Raw genomic sequence first — 24,125 nt, 5'->3', positions numbered from 1 at the left:
TGCTGAACTTTTCCCTGTTGCTGGATTTCTACCCCACACCGGACTTATCGCACTGCCAATGGTCCTTCCGAAACTCCTTCACCCAAACAATAGTCTTTTCTGACCACATATCGCCACGCTAACTGTGGTCATTTCTGACCTCGTTTCTATCAACAATCCTTTATACCTTCGTCGCCTTTGGATTACGGTCCTTCTGACCTTCACTCGCCTGTTGATTATGTCCTTCTAACTCCGTGCTCGCCGATTCAGGTCCTTCGACCTCCATCGCCAAGATAACGATCTTTCGACCTCCGCCGCCTACCGGCTACATCCTTTACCTTCTCGCCAAAAAATGTTCTTTCTTGACCTCCGTCGCCTACCAACTATGGTCCTTCTTACCAAATGACACATCAACAGTAATTCGTTCTATTTCCACCATGTAAGGCACTTTATATGTGTAAATTGCTTCATCAACCAAGACTTCCCCCCCAAGAAGGGCTCTCATTTGCAATCAACTGCATATACTATTGAATTCATTCAAATTGGAAGCCCCATAATTTTTGTCCTTTCTATATGATTTCCACATAAAAATCTTAGTGTCTCTTAAGATTACTGCACCCTTTCTTTTATTTGTATGCGTGTTAGATCTTCATACAAAGCTAAAACGTTAAACCTATATATTTTTCTATCGCAACGAATATTCTAGACGAAAACTAATATTATATATATATATATATATATATATACCAGACTAAACTTGTGAAGAATCATCTAAGGATTATTATAATTGAATACTTGATTTGGTTTTCATCTAAGGATTTTTATAATACCAATTATATTCTAAATAATTTATACAATGTATATAGATATACATAAGATTTTTTTAGTCAAAATGATACATAATTTGCTTATAAGAAATTCATAATTATTATTATCTAAAACATTATCTATGACATTTGAAATATATATTTCTTTAGTATAAATTAATAAGTTAATTCATTAGTTATAAATATCGTGCATATAACTTTAATACTAATTATATTATTTGCATGTATGACCTTATGTGCTTGAATATATAAAAGCCATTAAAATTTTCTACTATGTGCGAGTTTTACCTTTAATGCCTTCACAAAGGGTTACTCACTTCTTAAGATAGAAAGGCCAAATAGCCCACTTCCCTCACCAATTACTTCCCATTTCTTACACATAAATAAACAAAACCCAAGTAAAAAAAAAAAAAACCAATACTAGTTTGAAGGTAAAAATTATTACATGCCGAGGCTCCGCATCATCCGGACTCCAATGAAATCAAATCACATAGCTTGTACACATCATGTATGCAAGTTTAATATAAAATATGTACCAACCACGTAACTTGATTTCATTGAAATCTGAATGTGAGCTACATCCAGACTTCACAACAACAACAACATCAAGCCTCTGTCCCACTACGTGGGGTCGAATACATGAACCATTTTTTCCATTGTATCCTGTTAAGAGTCATCCGAACTCCGCACTTAATACTTTCTCGTTTGAAGGACACCTTCCCAATACATAAATTAATTTAGTACACTAACCATAGTGCAATCCACATCATCTGAACAGATAACAAATTAGCACAATGAAAACAATAACACCAGACTTGCTGGATTCAATCAGAAACATGACGACCTTCTTCACTCATGAGATGACACATCACAAGTTCATAAAATGGAAAAAACAACATAAGCTTGGCCATTGAATACAAAGCTAGCAAACAGAGAAGCCACACATTCAGATCTGATTACAATAGTTATGATTTGAAAAATACACGCAGCAATCAGGAAAGTAGCAACTTAAGGATACCTGAGGAATCAGCTTCACTATCATCCAATATTCTTCAGTTCCACAGTATCAGATCTTTTCAATTTTCTCAGCTTTCACAACAGGGTTCTCCTTGGCTATGGCCTCCCTACCTGCACATTTGTAGTCGAATGAGCATTCATGGAGTTCAGGGTAACGATGAGTAGAGCAGAATGTGCTCCCACATCGACACTTGAAACCTGTTAGACCCACCCTTCTTCTGCATGACAAGCAACGATTTTGCTGTTGCTTGTTAAGTGCCTCCTCTGAAGCCTTCTTATCGACATTTCCTACAGTTTCAACACTGAATTTCTGTTCTTGCGCTGGAACTGATTCAATCACCACAGAAGAAGATGCTACAGTAGCTTGCTTCGCTACTTCCAACACATTTTGATTCATCACAAGATCTCTGTAGCATTTTGAGCACAGATTGTTGGTCATTGGACTACCGAAGAAGCCACAATTATTTGCACAAAGAATAGGACCCTCGGGCTTTTGGATTTCAGTCTCATCGATCTCATTCCAGCTCTCCTGGGCCATTTCTTTACAAAGAACTGAAACTAAATGAATTCGAAAATATGTTCAGATGGAAGAAGCTAATGTGCTAAGTTTAGCTGAATGCGATTCCTTCCAATGGAACAGATCGAGAATTCACGACAGCGGAAAATTCAGAGATAATCCTTCTAGAAACACGTCACACTGACTGAAAAATCTCAAATGGATCTTCAATTAGCTACAAGATGGGCAAAAATATTGTAATTAAGCAGCATTTCATGCAAAACAGAATCCCATCATTCATGAAAGTAATAATTAAGATTTCTAAAAACAATTTTCACAGCATTATATATATATATCATTAGCCTTATCTCAGATATTTAGGATTAGCTTTATGAATAGTCATTTTTCATTCATGCCTTGTCCCAACTATTTGGTATTAGCTTTATGTATCCTTATTTTTCATTCATACAGTAATGCCTATTGAGTGTCGGTATTTTTCATAAATCAGTTGTAACAGCTTCAATCCATGTTACCTTATGGCTGACACTTTTCTCCATAATCCTCCACTAATTTATCACCCATCTAATAAAGTGCACTATGTACCCTTCATTGAGAACGTCCATATTACTTAGTATATTTTTAATTTATCTTGAATATATGCCACTTTAATCATTTCTAATATTATAATTCCTCAATTTACTCTTCTTTATTTTGCCACTTTATAAATCATCACTAACCTTATCTCAACTATTTAGGATTTACTTTTTGAATCTCTGCTTTCCATCCATACATGATAAGTGTCATTTGATATGTTATCCATTTTTTTTTTTTGCAAATCAATTTGAACAACTTCAAACATATTACATTAGGGCTAAACCTTTTACTTTCACAATCCTCCAATACAAAATTTATGCACCCTTCTGAAATGCAGTTTCTACCTTACATTGCGCATGCCAAAACAATCTAGATATATTTTTAATTACTTTATATTCAATAAATGTCACTTCAATCATTCTTCAAATATAATTACTCATTAATTTATCATTCATAATTTTATCACATATTTTTATATATAATTCATCTCCTTCCAGCTTATCTTACACCGCCTTGTTCTTGTCTATATCTCCTGTGATGATTATGTCACCTATAGTCTCAACAATGGTTAGCATAGCACTAAGCTCATGACTATGCATGGTTTAGTTGAGAATATCTCATTCTAGCCTCGATTAGCACAGCTCTACAATTTCAAAACAATTGTTAAACAACTCTTAATTTGGATCTCTTGATTCTTATTGCATTATACAAATATTTTATGCTCCTTGATGTAGCATCATGAATTTGTGGAAGATATTAGAGTTATTAGAATTATTATATTGCCATATTAATATCATCTCATATGTTTACTATTTATTAAGAATTCATAATATTAATTAGTGTAATCCTCATTTTTTATGATATTTATCTTTATTGTATTGTTCTTATTACTCTCTTCTCTTACTTTTATATAGGCACATTTGTAATAGTATTAGGATCAATCAAGTAAAGATGTAATCATTTATAATTTCTAACAGAGTTATATAAAATTTTGTATTTATTCACTTTAGTCAATAAACGCGCTGTTTGGATTTTTCCGATAATTTTGAGATTGTTAATTCTCCATTTTGCTAGCATTGCACACGACAAAGGTCACCAAACCATGGTTTTAAATTATGTAATTAGAGGAAAATCTCAACACAATTTTATAAAAAAATATAATAAGGCACATGCCTCATTCTTATTAGATGAGGTTTATGTCTCAATGGGGGTGAGTTATGCCTTAGCTTAATTTTGAAGATGCCTCAGTTTCGAAAATTAAGATTTAGCTCATTTAAATTTAATATATATAGACACACACACACTATCCTTGTCGAGCCCCAAGCTCTAGTTAAGAAAGTGGAGGATTGTGTTTGGTCATCGACAACTAGTGTAAAGCTTGACAAACAATCATGATATGAATCATTTAATACAATGTATTAATGTTAGGGCGTTTCGTTGAAGCGATGCACTGTATGCCCTGAATACAGTGAAAAAATATGCAAAGACTGCTGCGCTGGCATTCGGGTACAATATTAAATAAGCAAGGATTCTCATATTATGAATGAATGTGAACAAAAAAGCTTGCTCATAAAACTAGTTTAGGACAAAAATTGAGAATATAAGTACTCTTACACTCTAACAGACAAATTAATGGAATTAATAAATATTATGATTCATATGAAGTAAATATTCTATATATTCAAGAAACTAAATGGGTTGGAAAAAAAACTAACGAGATTGATAGTTCAAGATTTAAACTTTAATATTTTGATAAAACTCGTATTAGAAGATGCAAGGATGTAATTCTAAATAAGAGTTTGAAAAATAATGTTGTAGAAATTATTAGAATTGAACATAAAATTATATCTTTAAAATTGTAATTAATGCTAATATTATTAATGTTATAAGTGTTTATACTCCTAAAAGAGATTTTCATATATATTCAAAAATAAAATTTTGAAATGACCTAGAAAAATTAATATAAAGGATATTTATCGGAGAAATTTAAATGATTATGTAGTAAAGTGGTAGAATATTTTAAAATTATTCATGGTTGCTATAAGTTCGAAGTGATTATGAAGATAATAGGACCATATTAGATCCTATTATAGTTGATGATTTTAAAATTGCTAATATTTTATTTAAAAAAAAATATATGCATCTCATCACTTATAAGAATGGACATAATAAAACTCAGATTGATTAGTTTCTTATAAAAAAAATAAATCATTGTAAAAATTGAAATGTCATTCTGAAAGAAAGTTATATACCCAACAATGCTTATTAGTTTTAAACTTTAACATGGAGATGAAACATAAAAAATAAAGTAAAATACTATCTTAGGATTAGATAGAGATATTTAAAGAATGCTTATAAAAGTATTTTTTAGAGTAAAATTTAAGATCTAAAATTTGGGTTGTTCATAAGGAAGTTAATGTTATATGAAAAAAGGTAACTAGTGATATTAAGAATATTATAAAGTATGTGCCTGAAGAATCAAAAGAAAAAAATTCCTAATAATAAAAATAGTTGGTAGTAGAATCAAAATGTACAACAAAAGGTAAAAAAATATAAAAAATCACCATAAGAATTGATTTTGATATAAAAACTCAAAAAAATTGAAAAGATATCTATAAAGATTATGAGAAAGCAATGTGTTGTAAAGAACTTAGTTTTAAGTGATTTATATAATATATTAGATACCAAACAAAGTATAAGAAAGCCAAAGAAAGAGATAGAAGAACTAAATATTTACTTCAAGTGAAGTACATCAAAGATGAAAATTAAAAAAAAAAAAAATCTTAAAAAGGATGTTCAACATAGGTGGATGAAATATTTTAATAAAATTTTCAATGAAGATCATGAGAACACAATTGGCTTTAATGATCATAACAACCTAAAAGAAAATATATATTTTTAATTTTATCGTTGTAGTAGTAATATCATATTTGGAGAGATTGTAAAGAAACTGGAGTGTAGAAAAATGATAGAAATTGATGATATTCCAATAGAAATATGAAAATGCTAAGGAGATTAAAGAATTTCTTGGCTCACAAAACTTTTTAATATTATTTATAAACAAAAAAATGCCAAATGAGTAAAGAAGAAGTTTGTTGATTTTTCTTTTTAAGAGTAAAAGTGATGCATAAAACTGTATGAATCATAGAAAAATTAAGATAATATAAGATACATTAAAATTATGGAAGAGAGTAATTAAGCATAGGTAACAACGTGAATCTAATATCTCTCAAATTCAATTAGGATTCATGTCGGGTAGGTCTATACTATAGAAGCTATATTTTTTGAGAGGTTTAATGAATAAGCATAAAAAAGTATGAAGAATTTACATATGATTTGATATTTATTAATTTAGATAAAACATATGATAAAATTCCAAGTGAAGTGCTTTAGAGAGTTCTAAAAAGGAAACAAGTTAATAATGCTTATATTCAGTCATTAAAGATATGTATGAGTTGTTACTTGTGTTTAAACACAAGATATTTTAATCAAGTATTTTTCTATTTCAATTTGATTACATCAAGGACCAGCTTTAAGCCCACATCCTTTTGCTTTAGTCATAATTTTTTAACTAGACATTTGCAAGAGGATGTAACTTGGTGTGTGCTTTTTGTCGATATTCTTTTTGTTGATAAGACCAGAGAGGAGGGAGTTAATGAAAAACTTGAATTATAGAGGTCAACCTTAAAATCTAAAGGTTTTCATTTGAGTAGATCTAAAACTGAGTGCATGGAGTGTAATTTTAGCAGTAAAAGATCTAACGGTGAGATTGTGACATTGGGTGATCAAGTAATTAAAAAGAGTGCATGTTTTGAATATCTAAGGTCTATTGTTCAAAGTGATGGTGAATAGATGTGGATATTATTAGTAGAATTTAATTTGGATGGTTGAAGTGGATAAATGCATCGGGCATATTGTGTGATAAAAAGTGCCCCTCAAACTTATAGAAGAATTTTATGAAATGATGGTTATACATGCAATGCTTTATGATGCAAAATGTTGGTCATTAAAAGAGAAACATAAAATTAAGTGTTATAGAGATGAGGAAAACAATTAACAACAATGATGATTCTAATGACCTCTAAGTGATGAGAGAGTGAGTGACTCTTGAATTCATAAATTATAGGCTACTTGTTTATGTTAAACTAGAAGTTAAACAACTATTTATTTAGCATTGTTTATAGCCTTGTATGAATTTAATGATCTTTCAATTTTTATGATCTTAATTTGATGTTATTATGTTACTTATTATTTTATATTTTTGATTAATTTAATGGTTTAATTCTAAGGCTTATGCTTCAAAACGCCTCCAGACATACACCTTCCCTCACACAAAAAAAAACCCTCAATACTTGATTACGTAATTTCGAAAATAGGATCCCAACATTTGAGAAAATAACCAATATTGGGCAAACTCATTTACCAACTATAAAAAATAGTCATTAAATAACTGGTTAGTCATTTGAGGATCTTTTAAGGAATAGTTTTTTTAACACAAAAAATTTAGAATCAAATGCTTAGTTTTTGATGATTTCGCAACTACTGAACAAACTATTTAAATAAGATTAAAGACTTCTATCATTTTGGGGAAAAAAATCTAATTGGGCTTATGGTGTTCATCCTTTCGAATGTCTTTATAGCTCTAGTTTTAGTTTTTGGTAATATCTTTCCCTCATTCTCTTAGCATATTTGTAAGATTATTTTTAGCTTTAGCTTTTCTAGTGTATTTTTAGTATGAGGGAAGAGATAAAGCAATTAACTACAATGATGATTCTGATGAAAACCCTCTTAAGTGATGAGAGTGTGAGTGAATCTTGAATTCATAAATTATAACCTTAGGCTACTTGTCTATGTTGAATTGAGAGCATAAGGCTATTTATTTAGCTTTTTTTGTAGTCTTGTATGATTTTAAATTATTTTTAAAATTTTATGATCTTACTTTGATGTAGTAAGCTACTTATTATTTCATATTTTTTTATTGATTTAATGGTTTAATTCTAAGGCTTATGCTTCAAAAACTCTCGAATCTTAAACCTCGCCTCACAAAATGAGAATACCTCAATACCTAATTATGTTATTTCAAACATTAAGATCCCAACATTTGAGAAAATGTCCAATATTGGGTAAACTCATTTACCAAATATGCAAAATAGTCATTAAACAACTGGTTAGTCATTTGATGATCTTTTAAGGAATATGTTTTTTAAACTTAGGGAAATATGGTGTTGAGACCTGCAATGTTTTATGGTGCAGAATGTTGTAGAGATGAGGATGCTCAAGTGGATGAGTGGCTTTACTCTTAAAGACAATGCGAAACGAGTATATATATATGACAAGGTTAGAGTAGCTTCAGTGGCTAATTAGATTAGAGAGAGTCGTCTTATAAGGTTTGGACACATTAAACGTCAGCCTTCCAATGACCCCGCCAGGAGAGTAGATGTATTTGATTTGGCCTATATTAAGAAAGGTAGACCTAAAAAGACTTGGCTAGAAAATATTATAAATGACCTTTTTTATTAAGATTTAAATGAGAATTTGACTCTTACACAAAAGATAAAAAGGATTGATGTAGTCAACCCTACGTAGTGAAATAAAGGCTTGTTGTACAAAAAATTTAGAATCAAATGCCTAGTTTTGGAGGTTTTGGCAACTAATGAGCAATCTAATTATGTGAGATTAAAGACTTATTTCATTTTAGAAAAATAATCTAATTGGACTTAAGATATTCATCCTTCAAAGGTCTTTATAGCTCTAGTTTATGGTAATACCTTTCCCTCATTCTCTTAGCATATTTATAAGATTGTTTTGCACTTTAGCTTTTTTAGTGTAGTTTACAATGCTTTGTAAGAGGAGATTGTATAAGCTAGATTATGAAAATATCTAATTCACCTGCAAAGTTCGAAGAGTTTTGGTTTGGGATAATTTCTCTTGTAATGAAGAGTTTGCTAAGTCCTTCGAAAAGCTTCATGAAGTTTGGGCACCACTAGCCCGTGAAGATAGTGTGAGGGTTCAAGGGCTTTTTTGCCCGATAAAAGATGTTTGTTGTGCTTGTGCTTGTTTGCAAGCCCAGGAAACTCACGAGGTCTAGGCATGGATGTAAGCCCATTAGAGATTGAAACATGCAAAGTATATTACTTTATTTACGCCATGTTTTTGTGGTGATCCATACAATAATTACTTCTATGTTAATGTGCAGAGTAAATTACTTTATTTACGCTTAAAATTAAATGCACTCTCATATAGCTATATCCTCTTGATCATAACATCATTATACATTGAATTTAGTTGGTAGCCATATTTTATTGTGCACGTGATAAAATACTCTCTCACTAGCTTAATTTTGTAATTATATACCTTAAATCAGAATACACACATATAACTCAAATTTACTCTTGATAACAATATCATTATACTTGGAATATAGTTTGTAGCTTCACCGTATTGTGAGTTTAATCATTATAGCAAGTGAAGTAGAGTGTAATATTTACCTTGTGTTCATGATAAAAATATTCTCCCACTAGCTTGATATTGCAATTATACACCTTAATTCAAACAATGTGTAAGCTGTGATGGATTATTTGACTATGCTAAAACCAGGGAAGCATATAAGTGCTTAAATTTAAAGTCACTCACCTCAGCACAAATCATCACATAAATCAACTTACCTTGGGTGTTGATAAGAATTTGATTTGCTTGTTTAATCGTACTAGCCTTCATACATTTGATTTTAAATTCAATTGCTATGTTATTAGCTTCAATTAGCATTGGATTGTGAAATACTTGAATTGAGAACATTCTGAAAAATGAATTTGACAGTGCTTAACTTTGTTATCCAATTTAAAAAAAAAAAAAACAAATTTGCCAGTGCTCTGGCATGCTAAATTCACCCTAATGTTTACATTGTAGCTGTGATAAACTACTCTCTCACTAGCTTGATTTTGAAATTATACACCTTAAATCAATCTACATGTCAGTTGTGATGGATTATTTGATTGTATTAGTAGCAAGGGAACATGTAAATAAATGCTTAGAGTCTTAGGTCACACACATAAGCACAACTCATCGCATACATCAACTTACCTTATGTGTTGATAAGCATTTGATAAGCTAGTTTGTTTTGTAAAAGCCTTTACATATTGAGTTGCAAATTTAATTTCTATATTATTAGCTCAATTAGCATCAATTTGTGTGGGATTTGAATTCAAAAATGAATTTGGAAGTGCTCGAGCTCACCCAATTCAACCCCCCCTTGGTATGCATTTTTCTTACATACCCATTACCCCTAAGGATCATTTTCTCTAGTAAAATAGCTTTTATAAGCCACATAAATTCTACCATCTTCTTATATCCCTTTTTCCTTTCGATTTAGTATGATTTAAGAAATTTACACCGTTTCTTCTCACTATGAATCATCTTGTCCTTCGTTTAAATCATAAATATTGAAAATACATGTTAAATAGTCAACCAGAATTTACCCAAATTTAAAAAGTATCATGCCAAAAGTTTTTTTAGGATTTGATGACTTCACGATTTACTAAATCTGGATTCACAAGATTTATTAAATCCCACTCGTAGCAGAATAGCACCTTAGATTAATCAAAGGAGAACAATCTTCAGGATCAACAAAATCACAAATCGCAACCCATAAAAACAAACAACGCTCTATTCGTTTGTTGTTGGTGATTTTTCTCCCGACAGAGAACTGGACGGACATCACGACCAAAAACGTTCATACAATAAAGATCAGATCGACGAAGGCTCCAAAACAAGAACTTCCCTGAAGCTTAATAACCCTAACAGATTCAACCTTTAAAGATTTCCAAGATAATCCTTTCAGCAAATACAGATTCTTAGAAAAAATATCCATCTAAAAAATTCTTAAAACAGATTCTTTGACTTCCAAATACAATAAATTCTTAGGAGAAATATCCAACAGAAATTAATAACCAGTAAACAAACTAAATAAAAGCAAATAAAAACGCCATCTTTCCTAGATAAGACGAAGAGCAAGGGGAATTACCACCATCTCTAGGCCGGAAAAGCGATCGGGAAGACGAGCTCACCAAGAAGGGGCTGACCTCAGCATCCGCTGAGCTCAAAGAGAGATGGAAGCACTCTTCAGAAGATAAGAGAGCGGCTCTGAGAAAATGGAGTATTTATAATTGTGATAAATACTGTATTTTTTTAATAAAAATATTATAATAGTAAAATATTTTGCATAAATTTCAAGTCAACAAATTAATATTTATTTATTTTAAATATAAAGAAATGATGCTCCCTCAAATTTAATTGATACATTTATAAAAATAAGATTTGTTTTGGCTAAATTTTCTTCACAATTGATTTTATATTTTGATAATATAATATATATTTATTTTTATTTTTATTTTTATATGCACATTATTAAGAAAAATAAAATAAAAAATTTCTCTACAATTTAAATTAGCATGAAGCTTTATTTTAAAAAAAATTGTTATCTTTCTATTTTAATATTTTAAATGTAAAATATTTTTAGATTTATAAATGTAAGATTAGAAAAAACATCATATCTAAGAATTAAATAGTTAAAAATTTTAATAAGATATTTTATATTTCTTTCTAATTTTCTAAATCTCAAAAAATAGAATTACTATAAATTTAAAGTGAAGCTAAAAAATATTGGACACTTAAGCGTTGTGGAACTAATAAAGTCTCTTTAATTATTTTTAAGAAAGTGATATTAGAAGCTGAGATATTATAATCTTGTCAACTCATTTTTTTCTCTTTGTTAATATATTTAATTTTTAAAATAAAAATGAACATTTATTTTTTTCTTATTTTTATTTCAATTTTTAGGTTTGTAAATTTTAAAATATATTTGTAAAAATAAATTATGTTTAAATCTTCAATAAAATTATATTAGATTAAGGTTGATGCACATTGTTTACTCATTCCATTACCTATAAGATCTATGCACATCATCGACTCAAACATCGATGCCCATCAACTTCATCTTCCTTCATCACCAATAACATCGATGCACATCATCGCCAATAAGGCTGATGCATGTCAACGACCCTAATTCAGACACTTAATATCTCTATTACGATTTATATTTAACTTATTGGTCTATAAGCCCTTCTTCTTAATAGGAGAATGATTATATATACCATAAATAATCTTTTGAATACAAATGCATGCCTCAAAGCTTTTCCAATGCATCCCTCGTTCTTTGGCACGGTTTAGCAGCAACTTGCCTCCACTTCGCTTTGATGATTGGCGATTCTTCTCCATCTACAAATAACAGCCACTGGAAATGATTATCTCCTCATCCATATATACACTATTTGTAACCTATGTTGATGTATTGAACATACATGAAATGTCGGATTTCATCCTCTACCTTTCCTCTGTTATACACTTGCATTTCTAACTTTTCATAGGTGCTTAAGCATTCTTTCATGGTATCAAAGATGTGTTAAGCCCAACAACATCACACAACCTCCACGAGGGACGCCAACAGCACCATCACATCCCCACCACCAGCTCCAGAAAATTTTCTTACCTCTACCGAGCAATGTATTCCCCCATCCCTAAAATTTCTAATGTCGAATATCAAACATATTGTTCATACACAACTCTCCCCTGATAACTATTATATATGGTGGCTTCAAATCCTAAAACTCTTTTCTACAAACTCATATGAAGGCTTTGTACAAGATACTTAAATATTTCTACCGAAACAAATTCTCTCCTCCATCAATGAAATCACTCCCAACCCAGCCTACAATACATGGAATCTAATAAACCAAAATCGCTCAGTTGCCCTCTTCTCCACAATTTCAGACGGCATTCTTCCCTACATCCTAAATCTCAACAGCTACAATGAGATATGGCAAACCCTAGAGAAAAGACTTCAACCAACAAATCGTTCAAGTGTCATTTAGCTAAAGGATGAACTCCATAATATCACCATGAAAGAACTCACCATAGCCCAATGCCTGTCCTAAATCAAGTCCCTTCTAGACAGCATCTCTGTTGTTGGTGCTCACCTTGACCTAGAAGACATTATCCTTCACATCCTTAATGGGCTTCCAAATTCATATCAGGCATTCAAAATAGCCATTCGCCCAAAACGAAGCCTAACCCGTCTGGATGATCTTTACTCACTGCTTTGTAGTGAAGAAATTAATCTCTCCACATAAAACATGAAGCTCCCAACTATTGACAACTCTACATTGGCTCTATCTTCTGCTAGAGGTTATGGCAACTACAAGGGTCAAGGGTGCTCATCTGCAAGAGGTGGCAGAGGTTTTTCCCAAGTCTCCCGCCTAACTTGTCAAATATGTGAAAAGATCGGACACACCGCTCTCAAATGCTAGCTTATATGCAATATGCAGTATAAATATGAATCAATACTAGTCGGTCTCTACTTTGTGAATAACCTCCATTAGATCCCAATTGGTATTTAGACTCTGGGGCATCCACTCATCTCACGACATATGTATCTCAACTTCAGAACCCATTGGCATATGAAGGCTCCGACACCATCACATTTGGCAATAGCTCATCCCTTCCTATCTCCAATAGTGGTCAAGGACTTCTCCCGACACCTAACTCCAACCACAAGATCTATCTACATAACATCCTACATGTTCCCTCTATTTCACACAATCTTCTTTCTATCCATCAACTAACCAAAGACAATAATTATTTTGTATCATTCAATGCTAACAGTTTTGTCATCAAGGACGACTCAACAAAATCAAATTCTTCTTCAAAGTTGCAGACATCATGTCCTCTATCCAATCCTTCCAATCCACTCCAAGCACTCGGCTACAGCTCTCCACACCACTACTAACTTAGCTACTTTATGGTACACAATATTCAAACATCCACACAACTTCATTCTCCAATAGCTTGCAAATACTCTAAATATCTCCAACACATCTTTTCACAAAATTTTGTGCAATCCATGTAATACGGCAAAAAGCCATAAACTCCCTTTTAACTCTCATGTAGTTCATTCTACTATATCATTTAATGTAATACATCCAGACATCAATAAAGATCAAACAACCAACATTCTAATACAATTCATTTTGATGATCAAAACTTTATTCAATACTCATATAAAAATAATATAATTTGATGGTGGTGAAGAATATACCTCCAACAAACTTCATGAATTTCTTCTTCACAAAGGCATTTCACGTCATTTCTCATGTCTTTACATATACCCGAGCAAAATGGCATAGCTGAGCGCAAGCACAGGCATCTCATTGAAACCAAGCAAACACTTTTTTAAACAACTCATTTTCCTTCAAAATTTTGGATGGAAACTCTCTAAACTACCATTTATCTCATCAACAAACTTTCCTCCCTCATGAAATACCAATCTCAAATCACCTCATGAACTCCTATTCAATCAAAAACCATTTTAAAAACACCTTAATACCATTGGTTGCATATCCCTAGCTTCGACCAAATAGCTCCACACAAACTAGAACCATGTTCCACAACTTCTATCTTCATCGGTTATCCCACCAACCATCATGGATATTGCTGTTATAATACAATCACACATAAAGTCATTATATCATGTCATGCCTTATTCTATGAAATTGAATTCCCCTTTAAAGCTGACCAAAACCTTTCTCAACCAAACACATCCACCACAACAACTTGCCCACAATCCCCTCTTCTACTTGTTCCAACCACCACTATCCAACCAAAACCACTCACCTCGCCACCCATCCTTCCCTCAGCCTTAACCCCAACTCAAACCCCAGCAACTCAGCCTTCATCATACAATCAATCCACTTCTCCATTACCAACTCCAAACACTCCCACACCCGCCACTACTCACCCAATGCTAATGAGATCCAAAACAGGGCATCTCAAACCCTTAATTATATTCACTTTGGTTTATTTCTCTATCTCATCATCCACCCCTACATACTACATATAAGCATCCAAATCTTCTCACTAGTGCTAAGCCATATCCAATGAATTCTTTGCCTTACAAAAATAAGGCACATGGATCCTAACACCACCACCTCCAAATCATAAAATCCTTGGCTTTCGATGGACGTATAAGACCAAACATAACCCATATGTCACTATCAACTGCTACAAAGCTTTCCTTGTAGATCAAGGATTCAATCAATAATATGGCATATATTATAATCAAACTTTTAGTCCCATAGCAAAAATGCCAACAATTTGCCTTCTTCTAATTGTTTCCTTACAACACCACTGGTTAATTCATCAATATGACATGTCCAACGACTTTCTCTATGGAACACTCATTGACACGGTCTACATGGCTCAAACTCCTGACTTTGTAGATCATCTCTATCCCACAAACATCTACAAACTCCAAAAAGTCATCTATGGCCTCAAACAAGCCCCTAGATAATGGTTTCTCACCTTCTCCAAATTCCTCACTAAGTTAGGCTTTCAATTCAGTCATGTCGAACCATCCCTCCTCATTTTTTCATCCACCACCACTTAGTTCTATCTTATGTCATACATAGAAGACATCCTAATAAATGGGAACAATAATATCTTCATTTCAAATATCCTACTCCAGCTGCAGAACAAATTCTCATTAAAGGACATTGGACCTATATCCTTCTTTCTTGAGCTACAAATTCACACCACTCCAACTACCTTCTTTTTAAACCAATCACAATATGCTGACGACAAACTCCTCAAATCAAGTTTCAAGGACTGCAAAGCGGCTCTCTCCCCAACCTCCTTGAAGGATGCAACCTCTACCGAAGATAAACAACCCTTATGCAATTCATCCCTATACCATTCCATTGATGGCTCCCTATAGTATCTCACCATCACCAGTCCAGACATAGCCTTCATCACCAATCACTTGTGCCAATTTATGCATTCTCCACTGAATATTCATTTTTAGCAAATGAAAAGGCTACTTAGGTACATCAAAGGCACACTTCAACTTGGCTTACTGATCACCTCAGGTGATCTCAACTTGCATTCCTATTCAGACACTGATTGGGCCTAAGACAAGCATGATCGATGATCCATCTCATGATATTGTTCTTTCATTGGACTCAATCTCATATCATGGAATGTTAATAAGCAGAAATAAATGATAAAATTCTTAACGAAAGCATAATATAGTGCTCTTGCCATGACAACATTAGACATTACATGGCTTCATCGACTCCTCACTGATTTCTAGATCCCATTAAACTCACCAACTCCTCTTTATTGTGACAACATCTTAGACATGGCCCTTGCCAACAACCCATCTTCCATGCTTGAACCAAATACATTGAAATTGACTACTATTTCATTCAAAATTACATCAACTCGAATTACATAGCCATACATTATATCTCCATATATGATTAACTAGATAACATCTTCACAAAACACTTTCACAATCCAATTTTCAAAGAATGAGGAACAAATTAACTCTTCTTATCAGAATACTTAATTTGTAGGGCGGTGATAAGCTATGCAATAATTAAGCCAAATGATCACCTGCATCGCTCGCTATCTGGCACGATTCAATAGCAACTCATCTCCACTTCACCTAGATGATTGGCGATGCTTCTCTATCTACATATAACAACCACTATAAATAATTAACTATGTTAACGTATTAAACATATAAAATGTTGTATTTCATTCTCTACCTTTACCCTATTATACTCTTGCATTTCTAAATTGGCGTTGCAGGTGCTTGTAGGCCTCCGAAAGGACACCGCTCAGCTAGGACAGAATACAAAGGGTACAATCGCACTACCTCGTAGGACAAAATGATCATAAGCCTTTGCACTCTTCGTAAGCAGGCCAATGGGTGGACAAATGAGATCATACGTATGATTAATTATTGAGGATAATGATTTTAACCTATATAATTTGATGGGCAATGATATGTATAACATGATCAAAGTCACGAGATTTCCACCATCCGTATCAGCTCGAGTGTAATTTATTTGATGTGGGATTCAATTTTTCGTGGGCACAAGCTCCTGTTTTTAATTACATCTTAAGCCGGAGCCTAAGAAGACTCTTGATTAAGGAATATATATTATTTTCTCAGATGGGATTAACATATAGGGAGGAGTCTAGGAGCTTCCTATTTAGAGGGAAGGAAAGGCTCAACTTGGCTTGGTCAACATGTACGACTCATATCATCATCCTGAAGGACTAAGATAGGAAAAAGAAACTGGAAAAAGATAACACTGCACTCTTAGCATACAAGAGAGAAAGATAGATTTGGCATCGTCTATGTGACATAGATAGGTGAGATTTATAACCTCTGAAGGATAGAGGACTTACTCATCAGTGATGCATACTACGAGACACTAATAGTAATAGCTTTAGGCCCTAAATCTAGAATATGTTTAGTATTCTATACACAATACTAACACCTATGTCCTAGCTAATACATTCTGGACTTATATCATGCTTGAAAAGGAAAGCTAGCTAACCACATAATTATATATATAAAATCCATGCTGTCCAACTTTTATGACAGATGGGTGGGTGGCTACGTCTTTGAAAATTAAGGTTGACATCTAGAGATGTTCCTAATTGGCCTTATGCTTATGAATGGTAGTATGCTTTTAAGACTAATATAATTAAATTTTAGATTTTTAGTTATTTTCTAATGCAATGGACGCTAATCAAAATCTCTAAATCAAGAATTCATAAAATTTTAAAAGGCTTATAAAATAATTTTTTAGAAGACTAGACTTTCTTAGGTTCAGCACCTCATCCTCATAGTTCAGATTATCTAAACTCTACCCATAGGCAGGAAAGTGTCTAAATAAGGAAAGAGTGGAGTGCAATAATATACATGCGACCCTAGATGAGCTCAGGCTTATTCTCTATATTATTATCTTTCTATGTTATTTAATTCTTAAAATTTTAACTTTTAATTATAAGTAAAAAAGTTTTATACCTAAAGAGCCTAACAAAATTAGGCACAAACATATGCAAGAAATAAATATATAAAAAAGATGTCATCTCTACTGTGTAAGTAAAATAAACACATTAATAAAATATAAACCAGAGTAAAAAGTATCCAAAAGTCCTTGGTAAGTATCATATATTATACAACCTATGATTTATAGAAAAATAATGGTGGTCAGGCTCCACCAAGAACATCGTATATTTTAATCCTACGAAATGATACAAATCTTAAAAATAAGGCATTTATATTTTGATCTTCATATTCTGGCTCCTCTATTGGTCTCCTTGCTTCAACCTCCTTATAGTATGCCCTCAAAAAGGATATCCAAATGAAAAAAAAATATGTAAAGGGACTTTCTTTTTTCTTTGGATCTCTTACATTTAAAATGCCTTATTTTTAGATTTTTATAACTCTATACTTTGAATAAAATTGCATCAATAATATAAAAAAAAAAAAATCTAGACTCTCCTACAAGATTATCCTAAATAGTTATAATAAAGTATCCCAAGCAATTATATATGAAAATAAAAATACTCATGCCTATCATACTTGACCATGCTCTTATTTATTTAGGGGCTAAGTGGCTGAAGCATCTGTAACAATTATATATAATTTATTTATTTTTAGCCCCCTTTTAGCGCTATGTGAGCATGACTATCTGCAGAAAATATCGTAAGTATCAAATTCGCTCCTAACTTATGAGTAATCTATCCCTCATCATATCATAAAGATAATAGAGTAATTAACATCATCATTACAAAGATCATTACAGAAAATTAAAACAACTAGCATATGTGTCACATGTAAATCATCATATCACAGAAACAGGAAGAAAGAAATACCAACCTAACCTAAGGCTAGAAGTTATGTCATAGAAAACAACTATATGTGTATGTAATATGTTGTGTGATTTCAGGTATGTCTTATATTAGATAATAAATTCAAGTTATTTGTGATTTGATTTGTTGAAGGTCAAAGAAGAATTTTGATTGAAGTTTAAATATTAGTGTCTTGATATCAATTTTAATTAATTTAGTTGGTTGGTCAATTTTAATTCTTAGAATAATATTCTCTGAGATTTAAGTTGAATTAATATATTTTGGAATGCCTGGGGTTATCCTATCCACTAGATTAAAGAGATCAAAAGTTGACTTTTAGAAACAAACTAAGTTCTAGAGTCCTAGTATTTTTATTAAATATTAAACCCTTTAGGGAGTAAATAAACTTTGAGTTTGTTGGATTTGGAGTTTATTATAAAAAATTATGATCTTTAGAAGTTTGGGCCTAGTTATTAAACTACAATTAACTGAGGAGTTAATTTTTCTATTTAAGATAATTTATGGAATGATCATATTTTTAATAAATACTAGACTATAATTAGAGTTTAATACCTTTTAGTTTACACAATTTGGATTTTCAAAAATTAGTTATGATTTTTCAAAGTTTGGGAATTTAATGAATTATTAGGATTGCTTAACTAAGGGTATTTTAGGGATTTTCATTTAAATGAAGTCCAAACCTCTTGGAATCACCTCTGAAGGTGAGGAATGACCTAAAGAAGTGTTTCTAAGTGTTTGGAATATTTTTGAAATTTAATAATTTTTTTATTAATTAATTTAATTAAAGGTTAATTTTTAATTAAAATTAAATTAGTGTTCAAATTAAGGTCCAATTAAGGGGATTTTAATTCTTTTGGATTAGGAATTAAATTCTGAAGAGTTTGATATTTATTTGTAATTTTTGGCTTTAATTTGGATTTATTAGAATATTTTAAAATTTTTAGGGTTTAATTAAAATGGTAATTTAGGGTTATAATTAAGTGACTTAAAGGGTCCTAAAATTTTCTATAAAATTCATGGAGGTTTGAAATTTCATTAAGTATAAATTGTTTAAGTTTCAGGTAATTTGGATGTGTATCCTAATCTCTAGAATTTCTGTAAGTTCTCTAGACGGGTCATTAATTATTATCCTAAAGATATAACTAGGTTGAATGGGTTCAAATTAGGTGTTAATGACTCACCCTTGGATAACATAGGTAAATGCATAACATAATTACAAGCCATGTCTTTAAAACTAAGAGAAGCCTAGGCTTAGTGCTCGTGCATCTTAAATATGCAGAGATTAAATATGCAGAGATTAAATAATAATTAACATGATTAATGATTTGATTAGTGAATAATTGGAGTACAACTATTCACTAATCCTTTCCAATAAATTATATTCATATGCTCAACCTATATTTAAGATTTCAAAGGAATTTCTCAATATATATAGTTTTAAAATAAATTTTAAAACATATATATATATATATATATATATATATATATATATAAATTAAATTACTAATTAAGTACTAAATAATTAAATAATAAAGATAATGCAATATAAATAACTATTTATATCTCGTAAAATTAATTTTAAATAAAAATACTTAATTTCCAACCCAATTTAAGGCATTAGTTATATTTTAAATTTAAATTGAATTTCCTACGAATTTTTAAATATAGGTTAAAAAAAGTATTTAAAATTATTTTAAAATAATGAATATTTTAATAAAAATTTAAATTAAATTAAAATTAAATCCTTAAATTTTTTTAAAAATTTTAAATATTTAACAGTAAATTTTATTTAAATTTTAAAAAATTACTTGAATTAAATATGTAGTTAATAAAATTAAAATATAAATTTAATTAATTTTATTTTAATTTCAAATTAAAATATTTAAAAATAATTCTTAAATTATTTAAATATATTTAATATATAAACGTTTTTAAAATTTAACATATTTCATCATTAATATTAAATTCAAATATAAATTCAATATTGAAATAATTAAATAAATGATTAAATCCATAAAAAATAAATATTTTAAATTAAATTTAATTTCAAGATGTTTAAATTATTTTCCTTTAAATTAATTAAAATATTTGAAATAATATTTGAAAATTTGAAAAATATTTAAGTTAATATTAAATAAATATTAATAAAATATTTAAATATTAATTATTTAAAATATATAATATGTATTGTAAAATATTACTAATTTTAAAATAAAGATTTATAATATATATTTTTAATTTATAATTAATTTTTAATAGTATTTAAAAATATATTAAAAATGATTTAAACACATTTTTTATATTTCAACAACCGGAAACCTACATGGCAAGCCTTGATTGGCCACCCCAAACTGCGAAGACAATCATTGCCAACGGCATGCTGATTAGCAATGATTGCACGCCAGCAAGTATTGCCCAATCAACGAGACCACTAATGAGGTTTACTTAACTATGACATCATCTACGCGGAGTTGTCTGACCTCACATGATTTGAGATGGATGGGTCTTATTGCACCGAATGTAGGATCTAGCCACCAGACCAACCCCGCAGTTTGGAACAGTCGTGAAACGATGGGATCTCGGACATTGATCAAATGATTAACGACGAAGATCTCATACACCTAACACACACCACCGAGATGCCTTAGAAAGCATTTTTTAACTCGTTTAGTCTTTCAAATCGATTAAATCAAATGAAATTTTAAACATTTGATCCATACATGAAGAGCATTTATGGGGATTGAATTTTGCGATCTAAAATGCACTTAACAGAAAGCTATTTTACCCTATATGTCCCAAACTAGGGTTAGAAATTTTACCCAAAATACATGATGAATTTGGGAGATCTTGGGCTTGTTACACTTGTAGACTGTCCACGCTCCTATTTATAGAAGAAATCACGATATGAAAAGTTCTCTATCAACGACAAATTAGCTTGGAAGGAATTAGGGTTCGGTTCACCAGAGATCCGATCGTCGACGAGGATTTGATGGTGGGTTTGAGTGGGGAAAGGTGGGGGGAGGTTTGGAGAGCTCAAACAAAAGAAGATTCGGGCTTGGGGAGCCTTGCGCAAGAACAATATGCAAGGCCTTTTCTAATGAGGCCCTAGACCCCTATTTATATCCCAAACCCTAGGATGGACTGCCAAGATGGCTCATAGGGTTAATTAAGAGAGATACAAGCTCCCTTGGAAGTGTTTTGGGTCAAGGGGAGGCTTGGGAGTGTTTAAATGCCATATGGGTCAAGTATTTGATCTAAATAGGTCAATTTTGACCAAATGAAGGTTGGATTGACCAGGTTAAGCTAGTGTTGATTAGGTCAAGATGGTTAATGAAGCCCAAATGAATTAGGAATTGAGCTCAAGTGGATTTGAAAATGATTTAAATTCAAATAAGAATGATTTGGATTGATCTGGTCAACTTAGGTTGACTTGGTCAACTAGATTGACCCAAGACTTGGATCTGGGCTCAACAAGTTTGGTTTGACTCACTGAACTCAACGGAAGGGGTCTTAGGGTCTGTCTTGGTCAATTTGACAAAGTCAACCCTCTTGACTCTGGTCTAGTGAAAAGCAAGGTCAGCAATGCTTAAGCATTCTTTCTCCAACTTCCATTATGTAATTCATCTTTCACAATTTATGTTTGCTGCACTGTATCAATGTCTTCCCAATTGTGAGGAAAGACATAATTTGAAATCTACTATACATACTAATGTATTATTCCAACAAGGATAGGCTCCATGATTTTTATTCTTTTTGAGTGTTCTTCTTCTTTATATATATGCATGGTGGATTTTTATAATAAATTAAAACTTTAAACTCTCTCTATCTCTCTCTTTCTCTTTCTCTCTCTCTCCCCTCCCTCCCTCTCTCTATGTGTTATATCATAAATTTTTTATCACAGAATTATATAATTAATGTTTAATGGTAACAAATCTATATTAATTTCTTATTAAATAATATAACCAAGTATTTGCCACTTAACTTTGTATTAAAAAAAAATGTCAAATATCAGAAGAGTTATAGAGGTTCAAAAAGGCAGTTCAATAAGGCACCTAAAATTGGACTCGACAAAAGAACTAAAAAAGTTTGCGATCACACACCACTTTGTAGGGTTGTCATAATTTTGTCTAATTCAAGTTAAGGAAATGCTATATAAATAAAATAATTTTGCACATAGTAAATTTATAAAAGTTCGTTTTTAGTTTTTTTTTTATGAATCATAATATTTTTCTTGTTTTAATTGGACCATCTGAAAAACCACAAATTTTTTTTCTTATTGATAAATCATCAAAAAAAAGTTTTCTTGATCAAGCATGGATCTCAAGGTAAATTCAAATTGGAAACTTTCCCAGATAATTTTGGAGCCATCTGAACTCCGATTTCTGCAAACTTATAGTCAAATCGAACATCTGAAGGAGGCGAACCTAACGACACCAAAATTTGATCCAATCCGAGCCCAAATGGGTCCAAATTAGGCATGAAGCACATTTAGAAGGTTCAAAATATAAAGTGAAATTCCAAATGATATTCAAATGTAACGTGCTTATAGTCTAATCAAGTGGATCGACGAGACAAATCTAATAAGCCCAAGATCGCTGAATCTAACATCATTAAGAAATCAAATGCTCGATAAATGATCTATGATCCAGGGAATTGATTTCAGTCATCCATGAAAAACACTCTCAATATGCCCTTCACACTCTCAATATGCCCTTCATATTCTCTCTATTTATCAGTCATGCCTCTCTCAGAAAATTATAAATATACTCCTCATTCTTCATTGAAGGGAAGAGGAAGAAAGAGAAAGAAGAGAAATATGGGAGCTCTCTTGCCACCAGACTCCTCATCTACCACCGCTGGACCACCTACTTCCTCCGGACAGACTTTTGCCAGGCCATCAACTGCCGCTGAACATCCGTGCAACCATCGACTATTGCATGACAAACTTCCACCCGGCCACCGACTATTGTCAGACTTCTACTCGATCACCGGCCGTCATCAATCTTCTTCCAGGCCATCAACCATCATCAAACTTCTGCCTGATAGTCGTAGGACTTCCGCTCTACCATCATCGGACTTCTGCCCGACTGTCATCATTCACGTGAAGATCAACTCACTTCCTAGACTATTGTAATCTGAACGTCCTCAAGTTTAGGAATGATCTTTATAATCTATTCAATCAATAGATGAACTGTTTCAATTGGATGTGACCTCATGATTTTTACCTTTTTTAGGATTTTCCACATAAAAATCCTGAAGTTTTTAAAGTTCTCTAATTGTGTGCTGGATATCCATGAAACACTAGGACGAAAGACTCTTTTACTTTACCACCGCAATTATTCTAGCCCACAACACTTAGAAATTTATTTATATAATTTAGTTGTACTTTTCGAGTTAGTTTACATCTTTAGTTTTCTTATCTCACTTTC

At 31.7% G+C, this 24,125-nt stretch overlaps 1 protein-coding gene across 2 annotated transcripts; it reads right to left on the bottom strand.

Moving 5' to 3' along the window:
* Window positions 1-1,572: 1,572 nt before the first annotated feature.
* LOC110098706 (zinc finger A20 and AN1 domain-containing stress-associated protein 9) lies at window positions 1,573-11,062 on the bottom strand. Of its 2 annotated transcripts, none has more exons than XM_020825611.2 (2): window positions 10,934-11,062; window positions 1,573-2,554 (listed from the first exon to the last, which is right to left on the bottom strand). In XM_020825611.2, exon 2 carries the CDS (start codon window positions 2,359-2,361, stop codon window positions 1,873-1,875), a length of 489 nt encoding a protein of 162 aa, XP_020681270.1. In that variant the 5' UTR covers window positions 2,362-2,554; window positions 10,934-11,062; the 3' UTR covers window positions 1,573-1,872. The 2 variants fall into 2 exon arrangements, with proteins under 2 accessions (XP_020681270.1, XP_020681272.1); XM_020825613.2 differs by having other exon boundaries at window positions 1,573-2,524; window positions 10,934-11,046.
* Window positions 11,063-24,125: the final 13,063 nt, after the last annotated feature.

Source organism: Dendrobium catenatum, unplaced genomic scaffold (genome assembly GCF_001605985.2).
Source record: "Dendrobium catenatum unplaced genomic scaffold, ASM160598v2 original_scaffold_274930, whole genome shotgun sequence".
Lineage (NCBI taxonomy): Eukaryota > Viridiplantae > Streptophyta > Magnoliopsida > Asparagales > Orchidaceae > Dendrobium > Dendrobium catenatum.
The sequence above is the reverse complement of the archived record's forward strand: the minus strand, read 5'-3'. Positions and strand labels throughout refer to the sequence as shown.

Bases quoted from the DNA above. Each gene is read 5' to 3' on its own strand.
- LOC110098706 (XM_020825611.2), bottom strand. From the start codon at position 2,361: ATGGCCCAGGAGAGCTGGAATGAGATCGATGAGACTGAAATCCAAAAG.